The sequence below is a fragment of the Dermacentor silvarum genome, chromosome 10 (assembly GCF_013339745.2).
Source record: "Dermacentor silvarum isolate Dsil-2018 chromosome 10, BIME_Dsil_1.4, whole genome shotgun sequence".
NCBI classification, from domain to species: Eukaryota; Metazoa; Arthropoda; class Arachnida; order Ixodida; family Ixodidae; genus Dermacentor; species Dermacentor silvarum.
In genome coordinates, this window is record NC_051163.1 from 34,231,969 (window position 1) to 34,244,782 (window position 12,814).

A 12,814-nucleotide genomic window follows, 5' to 3' on the forward strand; every position below is an offset into this window, starting at 1 on the left:
CTACCGACTGTACGTAGCAGTTTTCATTAAGTTCATCAATTATCTTACAAAAATAGTTGAAAGTCGCAAAAAAAAAAAGAAACAACGTTGAAGCCTTTGGCTTTACAACTCTGTAGCTCAACAAGTAACGTAAAAGAAATTTGTACACTGCGTCCACTGATAATTCCAAAGCGGACAAAAATAATGTATACAGAACTCTGAAATGTGCCACTTATTTGTGAGTAGGTTCCTTGCAAATCACTCTCAAACAACGTAAAAACTCTGACGTAAGCCGTTGACTCCAACATCATATCCGTCTGCTTGAGATGTACGAATTTTGTAAACATTGTGGTTTATTTTTTAAAGAACTATTTGAATCTCGGCCATTTTTGTAACAAGCCACGAGGTCCTGAATAAAGATTCTGCTTCCTACATGCAGTAGGTAGAATTAACCGTTATCTATTGAATGCAGCAAACTTCATTCGACTCCATCTGGAGGTCGTCTAATGAGAAAATTCCTGTTCCACATGTGTTTTTTTTGTTTTTTGTTTTTTTGAATAGGGATATCACAGTTGGCCCCGAGCTAAACCTTCTTAAGCACAGTAAATTTAGACGTCCCTCCCTTGTAGACCACAGTGCGCACACAAAACAACTACAGTGCACAGTGAAACCCGAGTGCATTTATGCTGGCCCGTCTCAAGTACAGCATGGCCGAGACACCCAACGATAGCGGCACAATTCAACCGACAAGTATATGCGTGGTCCTCCGAGATCTCAGGTGTGGAACGACGCGCTATGTGCTGTGCCGTATGTTTCGGAGGCTAGCTAGCTAATCCATACGTGCAGTGCTCTACATACGTATTACGGGATTAGCTTTGCGATAGTACGCTACAGTTTCTGTTCTCTGAAGATCACTTATCAACAGCACCCTTGGATCCTTAGCGGGCGCGAGCATATATCTACCGGAGGTTAATGGCGTCTCCGGAGTGGTCTAGTAATTTTGAGTATTATCAGCGATCATCAACAATGAGTGAATGTTCTCATGCGATGTGTTGCATACCTTTACTACATTTGGTGGCTTTAAGCGATAAACTTTGCAGTGGTCGGACTCCTAAACACAAATCCATGTCTCTTTGAATTTCGAACCCGAGCTTGGCAAGGCAACGCCTAAATATGTTCTTTCTTTCTTGTTTCCGCCGGAAAAGGTGTTACACGAAACTCTCGGTTTCGTCTAGTCGATGTCACAAGCCCATTTATTCCTTCATACGGACGTACACTATAGGCAATACGATAAAGCAGTCAGGAGCTGTCGACCGTCTCCCGTTCTTCTTATAGTGAAGCCGCTGCAGAAGTCATGCCTGTACAGTAGTGCTACGTAAGATAGAGACTCTATAGTGTGTCACAGGTAACGTTAGCCGAGCTGTTCCAACGAGAAATAAATTAGGAAAACACGGTGCAAGGTATAATTTTAAAGCTTATGGTGCGTGGTCGTCAGATCTATGAACTACCGAACACCGTAGGTCTTATAATGGTAACTTGCACCGTGTCTTCGATTTTTTTTTCGTTCAACTGAGCCACACGGTATACTTCACTTAACTGTCTGCAAGCATAGCTGTTTCCATTCCTTTTGGCCTCTAATGTGTAATCTAACAGACCACGGGTTATATTTTGCAAGCTTTACACAGCCTGCTTATAACTCCAGTTGTTCCTTTTAATCACTGCAGGTCAAATGTAGTCTACTTGCGTCTGATCCCTAATGCATGCCGTTGTATTTATTTATTTATTTATTTATTTATTTATTTATTTATTTATTTATTTATTTATTTATTTATTTATTTATTTATTTATTTATTTATTGAGGTGATAATATTGCGAGCGTTAGCAATTTTCATAACCAGCTTTTCTGCGACATTTGAACATCTAATGAATATACGGAATTGACACAAAGAAATGAGCAAATTAGAACATACACACAATTATTGACGAGCACTTAGCGTCAGTGCAGTTTAAACGATGAGCAATGTAACGGGCGCGATGAGACATTTGATACGATGTGCACGTAAGTTCTTAGGTGAGGAGAACAAACAATCGAAGAAAGCAACCGAATATAAAAGGTATGCTGTTGCCTTCCTCTTTGTAACTCTTAGGGTCACGCTTAAAACATTTTTCATTATATCACTCCCTGCGCAGCGATTACATCGGCTGTTCGCGTCGGGCGCGCCGAAAAGTCAACGATTCCTTCCGATACATCCTGCTAGAACCCACGTGTTCATCGAGTCGCTGCCGAAAAGATGGAAAACTGCTAAAACGAAGAAAGAGAGAGAAAGAAAAAAAGCGTGCACTTCAGTGGGCACGTCGTGAACAACACTCACTTTGACCCACTTCATTACGCCAGCGTGCAGAGGCAGTGGCGGCGGCGGCGGTAGCGGCTGCTCCTGCACCGCCGACACCCCAGTGTTGCACTCGGAGTGCACCCCGTGCAAGGACGTCGCCGCACTGCCGCAACTCTCTCCACCGCCGGCGCACATCAAAATCCAGGGGACCGGCGCGAAGCGGCGGCAGTGGTACCCGGCGTTCGGGCTCGTGGACGGTCCAACAAACTCTTCGATACCGGCGCCGTGCATCGTTCACTCGAGCTTCATCACTCGATTACACGGCAGGGCGATATCGGATGCGTTCGGGAGAGGAGGAGGAGGAGGTTGCCGCGAAGAGAAGCGAAATGCCGAACGACGGTTTCACACAGAGCTGCCAAAAGTCCCGGAGAAAAATGATACAGCAGGCTACCGCTTTTTCTTTTCTTCTTTCCTTCTTCTCGCCGAGTTGAAACTTAACAGAAGCGCAAGCCAGTCAGGTGCGGACAGGGGGAGAGTGAGCGTTTGATATCTCACAGAAAGGGAGCGGATAAAGATTGCGTAATCACGTGGCGCACGAGCTGGTATCAGGCGCGATGGCAACGGGCGACCCTTGTCTCTTCCTTTCTTCGCCTTCTTCTTCTCCCGTAGCTTCCTCTTGACGAAAGAACGGTGGAGACAGAGAGAAACGTATAACGTAAAAAAAAAAAAATAAATAAACTAATGAAGCTTGACCTTCCTTATCTTATCACTTGGTTCCTCTCTCGCAACGCAGCGCATCCACCGCACGCGCGCGCTCTCGCTTCTCTGGCTCGCGTTATCTCTCGCCCGCTGCTCAAGCAACGACAGTGTTGGAGAGCCTCCGCAAAATGCGAGCCCGCTTGTGGCGCCTCCTCCTCCTCACCCTCCTCCTCCCCCTTCCGCAACAATGCGCTGTTGAAAGAAAAGAAACAAACGAAAAGAAAAGAAAAAGAGCAAGCAAGACTGTGCACGCTGCCTTTTCGCGCGGCCTGGCCTAAATAATGGCAAGCGATGAGAGAGAGCTGACAATGATGAAGCGCTCTGTGTCTTCTTCTTCTCGCCCCTCTGTAGTCACGCGGTAGATTTATTTTGTTGTTGCTCCTCTATGTCTGACTTGCCCTCACTACCATCCCCTTTCTATCGCTCTCTCGCATTCTTATTTTTGATGCACGGGAGCCGCCTCCCTTTTTGACACGTGTATACATATCAATCTCCAACACAGAATCGCCGGCTGACCACATCGAGATACGGAATTAGCAATGCATGCCCGCCCCATATTCGGAGAGGCGAAGAGGGAAGATAAATAAATGATTACGTAGGAGCGAACCAAGTCCTCATTTTTTTTATTTCCAGAAATGATCGCGTGATGACAGAACGTTCTCCATTAGTCAGTTATTTTTTTTTGTCTGTTATTAACTTTACAGGTGCGGTGCGTTTATATGCGTTTCGACAAATCCGTCGCGGTCAGTGGTCGACGATGTTCGCTTGATTCGAACCCCTTGATCGGGCGCTGTTTTGGACATTTTCAACCGCTATCGAACGCCGCTGCGCTTGCGTCTTCCGAACCAATCAAGAGTGGATGTGGGCCCCGTCGGAGCCAATCCGGGAAGCCGCAGCCAACCATAGCAAGTAAACTATCCGGGAAGCTACCCCTTTGTCCTTATCAATCCTAAACAGTCGGCTCAACAAGTGACCTTGATAGACCCTCCGAACGGTTGGTTGGTTAGTTGGTTTCCTTTACTGTGTGACTCATAGCCTACTATGGTGAGGGGGGGGGGGGGGGGAGAGGGGGGTTGGCTAAGAATCGGGTGAGTTAGGAATGTAACTAGTCGAATCGAAAAAGAAACTCTAAAGAGAAATTTTGAATAGATAAAATTAATAATGAGATAAGGATTTAAGCATTTAGCTAGGAAATCGTGCTGATTCCATCATAAACCTCACAACAGCTGCACCGACAATCCTACGACAATGTCTTAGAGAGGAGACGAAGGGTGTCGCGACCTCGGCCTCCTCTTTGCGCAGAAAATTGAGTTCTACTATGGACAACATACCTGTCATATCATTGCAAGAACTGCGTGCCATGTTCTTCTGACAAGTCTTTCTATTTTTCTTCGGTTTTGTCGAGCTATGGAGTAATATTTTACCCTTCATTCGTTTCATATTTTCACATACTGCATTGTCGCGTTATTTGTGTAGAACCTATTCCACTTTGCTCTAACGGCTTGTTAGGCATAGAGGTTGCCTGTTCACTTCCTGTGTTCTAGAAATTTCAAACCACATATGTTACGTCTTTATCCTGTGTATTACCGCACTTTTAGATCTGCCAACTGTCCGTTGCTGTCATGTTGAGGGGGAATCCACCTCTGTCAATCTACTCATCGTAGTAGCTTCTTGTGGCTACTCTTTCCTTTGATCAGAAACACAATAAAGCATTGAGTTTAATTGAATTGAATTGAAAATTATTTTCTTTTAGCCCATCCCATATTTCCCCAACATCGGATGAAGAGTTCGTACTAAAGAATCACCACCTTGTCGAACATGTTAGTCTAGCTCATTTTTTTTCTCTTTGATTCTATTTTTTATGCTTCTTCTCTTTATGTGAACATGATCATCATCATTTTCACATTCTCCATCTCCTTTTGTTACCCTACCACAACGCTAAGAAGCAGGCTAGAACACAGCATAGTTCAGGAAGACCCTCTCAGTTTTTCTCTCATAATAAGTACCCTTCTCTCTTTTGTTCAGCCCGTATTAGCAGAAGAAAGAAAGGCAACTGATTCACTCAGTGTAATGCAATCTTGACTTGGCGTTTGCGAAATTTTATCTCTCACTTAAGCACTCGTACCTTACGTCGTCTGTTATTTTACATTAACGTAACTTTCGATTAATTATGCCCATTCCCTCGCAATTGTAACGAAAGAGTGTTCACGCAAAGATGTCAGCCTTTGTTTCTTCTTTATTAACTGCGACAGTGAAACGTTTGGCTACTGAAGGACCGGCTATCCCAAAATTGTAGCCTAACACACACACACACACACACACACACACACACACACACACACACACACACACACACACACACACACACACACACACACACACACACACACACACACACACACACACACACACACACACACACACACACACGTATATATATATATATATATATATATATATATATATATATATATATATATATATATATATATATATATATATACAGTCGAACCCGGGTATATCGAACCCACATATGACGAATAGCGCTGTAAAATGCCCTTGAAAATGTTTGTATTAAATTGTTATTTGATATATAGAATTACCTCTATATCGAACATTCTTGTGATCCCCTTCAGATTATATATATAACTGTTACCATCGTGACGGACGCGCACGGGAAATCTATCGCACATGCAGTTATATACGCAGCCACAAAGACATCACCGAGAAAAACGCCTGGCGACTCGGCACGAAGTCTAGCGCCATTAGTGCGAAAAGTAAGCGCGTGGCGCCAAAGTTCAGAAGGCACGCATTGACGCCAGTACTGACGCGACAGCGACGACTCCACCTTCGCAAGCGTCACTTCGTAGAGTACGAAACGTGATGCGTCAGCGCAGACAGCTTGAATTGCCGCGTCCGAAAGAAGTGCGCCCGACTCGCTTGCAAGAGTGCCGTGTTTCGAGCGAGTAAGGAAACACACTTATTAAGAGATGGCAGACGCGCTCGCGCCGGTGTGATGCTACAAAGGAAAGCTGTGAACGTAGATGTAGCACGCCGAAACCACGGCGCTCGAGAAATACATGATCAACTTATTCGCCGACAGGTGACGCAAGAATCCGTAAAGCCTCCGGGATTCCATTTTGCGACATTAACCGCGTGCTATAGTACTTGGAATAGAAATCCAACACAAGTACGAGACAATCCCCACACAATTGCGTCGATCGAGGGGGGTGGGGGAAAGGGGTGAGAGGCTTATGCTGTACGACGGCATAACTATATAGTAAGCTGTACGACAGAACTACCGAATAACTAGCAAGCTGCGCTTTGATTACACAAAACAAGTAGCTACTAGGAAAGAAAAGAAAGATTACATTCTAGCAGTTCCTTGATTGTGTGTTTATGTGGGCATGTGTCTGTACGTGTGTGTGCGTGCAGCTTCAAGTGTACCAGAGAGCTGGAAGAACGCCAACATTATACTTATCCATAAGAAGGGAGACGTTAAAGAATTGAAGAACTACAGACCCATTAGCTTGCTTTCAGTATTGTATAAAATATTCACCAAGATAGTTTCCAATAGAATCAGGACAACACTTGACTTCAGTCAACCAAGAGAACAGGCTGGCTTCAGGAAGGGATATTCTACGATGGACCATATCCATGCCATCAATCAGGTAATCGAGAAATCTGCGGAGTACAATCAACCTCTCTATATGGCTTTCATAGATTATGAAAAGGCATTCGATTCAGTAGAGACATCAGCAGTCATAGAGGCATTGCGTAATCAAGGAGTGGAGGAGGCATACGTGAATATCTTGGCAAATATCTACAAGGATTCCACAGCTACCTTGGTTCTCCACAAGAAAAGTAGAAAGATACCTATCAAGAAAGGGGTCAGGCAAGGAGACACAATCTCTCCAATGCTATTCACTGCATGCTTAGAAGAAGTATTCAAGCTCTTAGACTGGGAAGAATTAGGAGTGAGGATCGATGGCGAATATCTCAACAACCTTCGGTTTGCAGATGACATTGTCCTATTGAGCAACAATGGAGAGGAATTACAACAAATGATTGAGGACCTTCATCGAGAAAGTGCAAGAATTGGGTTGAAGATGAATATGCAGAAGACAAAGATAATGTTCAATAGCCTGGCAAGCGAACAAGAATTCAGGATCGCCAGTCAGCCTCTAGAATCTGTAAAGGAATATGTTTATCTAGGTCAATTACTCACAGGGGACCCTGATCATGAGAAAGAAATTTACAGAAGAATAAAATTAGGTTGGAGTGCATACGGCAGGCATTGCCAAATCCTGACTGGGAGCTTACCACTGTCGTTGAAAAGACAGAGGAAGCCGTGGTTAAGTAAGTGAGCGGCGGTTCTTTCGGAGTGAGGAAGCCGGTCCTCTCTTCCTTGAATGAGCCGTGCCGAACCGTTCCGTCAGAGCTGGGTCCTTCTGCTGGGTTTCTATGTTTTCGATTTCTGACCGACGATTGGTGGCCGGTGTGGGCCGACTCGCGCTACTGGCACTCGCTCGCTCACAATAATTTTCTTATTTTGACCAAAGTTGATTTTAATACACCACAAAAACAGAAAAGCTCCTGTAATGACAATGAGGTTATATTTCTAAAAAATACATAGCATTCTGTCTTACGGTAGTATAGCATTTTATCCTCAATATCAGGAAAGAAAGGTACATTACAATTAAAAATTCACGTTTTGAAAATAAGTAATTGATAAATATTCTCCAAACATAGCGAAATCACATATAACACGGTTATTCTAATGCATACATCGATTTTTCAAAGCCAAATAGCTAGACTGTACATAAGACAGACTACAGATTTAAGGAACCGGTGAGCCGTTCAATGAGCCGGTTCATTTCAGTGAGCGGAGCCGTTCCGAGGGGGGGGGGGGGAGTCTAGCATATATGGCTATTGTAAAGTCTAAACGCTGCTGTGCGGTCTTTGCTCTTTTGTCGAATGGTGCTGCCCATGCGCAGAGCAGTGACGGCGCTGTTACGCGCATTCGTTGTAAAGCAACAAATCAGCAGTAGCAGTCAAATAAATTCCTTCGTTGCACCATGACCTTCGAGATTAGCGCGAGCCGGCGCGCACAAATCGCGGAGGCTATTGTTGTACAGGCAGGGTAGCTGTAGAGGCGTTCACATTAATTATTAAAGATACGATTTGGACCGAGACTTAGGGAATCCTTCATTATACAGGTTATTTCGTTGCAGAGGCGTTCGTTGAAGGACTTCGTCGGTTTCAGTCGTGTGTCTGCTTTAGCGAACATCAGTAATGCAAGGCGAGTTACGGGAGAAAAGATTTCGTTGCAAGAAAGTTTAATCAGCGCACATGTGACTATGCGTTTAGGCGAAACCGTAGGTGACGTAGTATTCGTCGGTCCACTACGTCACTGCCGGCGTCAATAGCGATGGTTAGCTCTCCCTGCTTCCGGGAAGCAGCTCCACAAACGTTCCTCAAGATGCTTGCTCGAGAGCAGAACTTTCAACACGTTCTGCGTGACTGTCCCCGCTACAATGTAAAGAGACGGTCACTCCACAGTGCGCTATCTAGCTCTGATCAAATACCATTTTAAGAGCAAGCCATTTTGGAATGCCGGCCCCATAAGTTACTGCAGTAGAATGCTACGAAGTCACGGCTGCAGTGTTTAAGGACAACAGGCCTGCACGAACGGCTGTATATATATATATATATATATATATATATATATAGCGCGAACTGGTGTTCACTGTGATGAACGTGACGCTGTGCTGTGATAGTCTGCGGTGATCGCAACCGGCGGTGATCGTGCGTCTGTGCTCTATCTCGGTCTCTATATTTTCTCACCTCTCTGCCTCACCCTATCCCCCGTGTAGGGTAGCAAACCGGACTTTCCCTTCTAGGTTAACATCCTTGTCTTTCCCCATTATATACCTCCGTGTTCGCTGTTTTGCCCATTATTCTGCCTCGAAGCCAGTCGCAACGAAGGTGTGATATTGTTTCGCTGTACCCGCAAAAGTCACAGTGTAGACTGTCGGCCATTCCGACGAGATATGTGTATACGCGTTTGAAAATGTAATTTCGAACCATAAGCTGGCTACGAGGGTGGAGTCACATCGTTTCTGAAAGGATCCTAACTTAAAGCTTTGTTTTCGGTCCGGCTTGTAAAAATATAGCTAACTGCGCCCAGTAACCGCCGTACTGGCAGTACATTTCTGCGCCCCCTGCGCGTATACCTTTATTTTCACAATGTATTTTAGACTGCGAGATACTGGGACTAGCCAAAGGTGTATCAGACCTTTTCTAAGAATTGCCTTCTCGTACGAAATCTCGTAACTTCGCTCTTAATTGCAGCGTTAAACCATGGTCTCCTCCAGCTCCGACGAGGTGACTCAGACCTTCCGCGGTTTGAGCAATGACGTCACGAGCATTATGCGAACTGAGCGTATATTTGATAGTGCAACACAGGCGCCGCTTGGAACCATCGCATCGTTTTGTTTTTTGAAAGCATTGTTTGCCATTGCAGCCGCAGTCCATCATTCTTTTCGCGAAGCATTGTTTGCGATGTGAGCATCAGTGTATCTATGGATTACGTCACATTCCCTTTGTATAGTGCGGGGTTGCGAGGCGTCCCCGGCCTGCCGCGTTTGCTCCTCTATATATATGTGCTACTTTTTGCCACGTCCCAGCACCCTTTAAGGTATCGGTATATATCATTGGTGGATACATTGAAAAGCATTGTCCGGCGACATTGAATGTGGGGAAAAGCTACGTTATCACAGCGGCTGAATACAAAAAACACCAGCACGGTCTGAAAGCATTATATCAGGAAAAAAAAAAGTGCGCATTTTCTAAAGAGTGGAGCGCAGGTAGTGACACGTGAGGTCACCCGTGTTCTCCTGTTACTCATCGTTTCACCAGTTGCGCCTAGTGTGTGTGTGTGTGTGTATATATATACATAGACGATTTTATATTCGCCATCTTGGGCTGTTACACAAACAATTTCTCAGTTTTATGAAAAGTTAAGTCGTGGAACATGGTCATGAAACACTGACCGCATTTATACAACTGTCATCATGCTTCCGAGTTGACTGTAGTACCGTAAACTTCGTTGTTAAATACAGGAAACAGAAGCGTGATCAGCCCAATATGGCGGCACCTAAACGCTTCCGTAAAATGGTCTCTCTCTCTCTCTCTCTCTCTATATATATATATATATATATATATATATATATATATATATATATATATATATATATATATATATATCTGTGTGTGTGTGCGTGCGAGCGTGCGTGAGCGAGCGAGCGTGTGCAGGTGCGTGCGAGGGTCTTTCACGGCAATTAGCTTTTTATTTTGGCTCTTTCACCCGTCTTTGAAGTGGTATATACATAGGCGGTGGTCGGACTTCCACTTCCCGTACAAAGGCGCCGATGCAAAGAACACGCACTCACGCGCAAACCCAGTTGCGAGGCAGGTTCGGCGACGAACGCCAACTATTACAATTCTTCGAGACGAGCCGTCGCGCGAGAGCCTTGTGGCGACTCTGAAGGTTTAGAACGCGGTGGTGGAGCGGTCGGGAAGGGCGGCCCTCCTCTTCCCCTGCCACCCTCTCCTCCCCCGTGGCGGCTCGGGAGAGAGGAATTCGGCGGCGGGAGAGGAGAATGGCAGTCTGCTTCCACGCGGTGCTAGCGCTGCGACAACCCCCATACGACAAATCAGTTTAACGTATAGCCGCCTACACTATACCTATACACATGTGCTATGTAACGCGCTCTGTTCTATACGGAATTGCGCAGTGAAACAACACATGCCACCTAAATATACTCACTGCAAACAAATAAGCGCTTTCAAGCGTATCTTTTCTTCAACAGAGCCAATAGCTTTCTAGAAGTGTTCGGCTATTCCCTTAGAGTGACGATCATTGTCGATGGTTTTATGCATATTTTTCTTTCTAGCTTTCGCTATTTAGTTATGATTATTTAGGCTGTTGCAGTACAGCAACGAAGGCGAGTCGTGGCATGAAATCATCTCTAGTATTTTGAATATATACCCGCTCTTTTTCTTCCTCTCACCTATCGTATCCCTTCAGCCGTCCCCTGGTACAGGGAAGCCAACCGGAGATAATCTCTGGTTAACCTCTCTCTCTTCCTTTTGCCTTGAATCGTATCCCTTTTCCTTGAATCGTATTCGCGCAGATTCGAGGCACAGCTTGTTTTTCGTGGTTACGCATCGTAAAGAACAAACCCTGACTAACAGCTTGTCAGCTGAGTCTCTACAGTGAAATCTGAAGTGCACTAAGGCGGAGGACGTCTGCTACATATCTGGTGGCAGGCGCATGAGAAATGCAGCAGTCGTCATTCTATTTAGTTATTAGCTCCGCTTGGTTATGATTACAATGCGTTATGGTTAATGATATATTGTGCATGATCAATACCTACAGAGTACATGTGGCACCGTATTCGGAACGCAACAGCAACAAAAAGTGCGAGAGCTTGCTATACATCGCCTTGCTTTTCTGTCTCTCTTAAGGCGAGAAACTAAACAAACCAAATCAAAGCAAAACAGGGAAAATGTTAACTGAAAGAAAACCTAGCGGCAAGCGAAAGAGTGTCAAAGATGCTAGTTTGACGTCCTCGCTTAGCTAAACTTAATTGTTGTTCGCGGCTCTGACTGATATGTTTACGTATACGCCGGCAGCTCTTTTGTTCCTTTCTCGCGTAACTCGAACTCAACTGTGATGCCAGCGGGGCCGAGGCCGCGACTCCGCGGGTGATCTGGCTGCGCGGTCGTCATTTCAGCGAGCGGCAGCCGCATTTGCTTGCTTGTTTGTCGCCGTCGGCGCTGTTTTGTGAAACTGATTGATGCCGCTTCGCTGCTGACGCGAGAATACGTGCGGCCGAGCGGGGAATGACGCGTTTCTTTTGCCAAGTTTCACTGCACGCTCTCCGATCCCAAACTCAGCTTCGTTGCGACATCAGCAAGGCGGACAATCCAGGCGAGTATCGCGCTGTCGGCGCCGTCGCCGTGATGTCCTGGTATCGACGGCGCATGCGCGCGGCCCACTCGTGAAGGGCTGGAAGGCCCCTGTAGAGGGCGCGCAGCGCGTTTGACTGCAACAACGGCGAAGCCAACATGGGCGCACCGTTTTGCTTTGCCTAATCGGCTCAGCCGGAACAAGTGCAGCGTTCTGACTTCCGCTTCTGGCGCGAGCGTTTCGTTCGTGAGCAGGAACACATAAGCGTTCCTGCTAATGAGCTGTCTGCTATTCACACAGTGCTGCAACACGGGACGGATAGTAAACGCCGAACTAAATCTACCTAATGTTTTCATTGAGCGCCGACAAAAGCCAACGGTTTCGGGTTCGGGTCTCATCACGCGTGCGCCATCGAGGTGGGATGCCGGTAACACGCGCTGCCGGCGTTCTTCATCGCACAAGCGTTCTTAGGCGCCTGGTATCTCGGCCGAGGGGATGTTCCTGCTGCGCAACAGCAGTTGTGCCGCGTCATGTCATCTCGGTGTATTGTTAGAACTTTGAAGGAGGAACCCGATTGCAAAGTTATAATCCTTGGAGTCGCTTTCAATGCTGCGTCGCCTTAGGGCGAAACTAACTTTTTTTTTTTAGGCGACTGCCTCTTTTGTCAACTTTTCGAACACTGCGGGCTTTCGATGACCGTTGTTACTGCTCCTGTTCATCCGAATACCTTACAAGAAAATTATGCAGGTCCAACGTATTCATGTTG

General features: G+C 45.7%; 1 protein-coding gene across 4 annotated transcripts in view; it reads right to left on the reverse strand.

The window, feature by feature from the left end:
• The window catches only part of LOC119466368 (forkhead box protein P2-like), a 402,756-nt gene that overhangs the window by 146,207 nt on the left and 243,735 nt on the right, over positions 1–12,814 (reverse strand). Inside the window, exon 1 of one of the 4 annotated variants that reach the window (XM_037726876.2) lies at positions 2,352–3,204. The exons of 1 other annotated variant lie outside the window; for it this stretch is intronic. In XM_037726876.2, coding sequence (XP_037582804.1) covers positions 2,352–2,603 — 252 coding nt within the window. In that variant the 5' untranslated portion in view covers positions 2,604–3,204. Of the gene's footprint in view, positions 1–2,351; positions 3,205–12,814 lie in introns of those variants that run through there. 2 more of the 4 variants (XM_037726874.2, XM_037726875.2) reach the window with 2 other exon arrangements.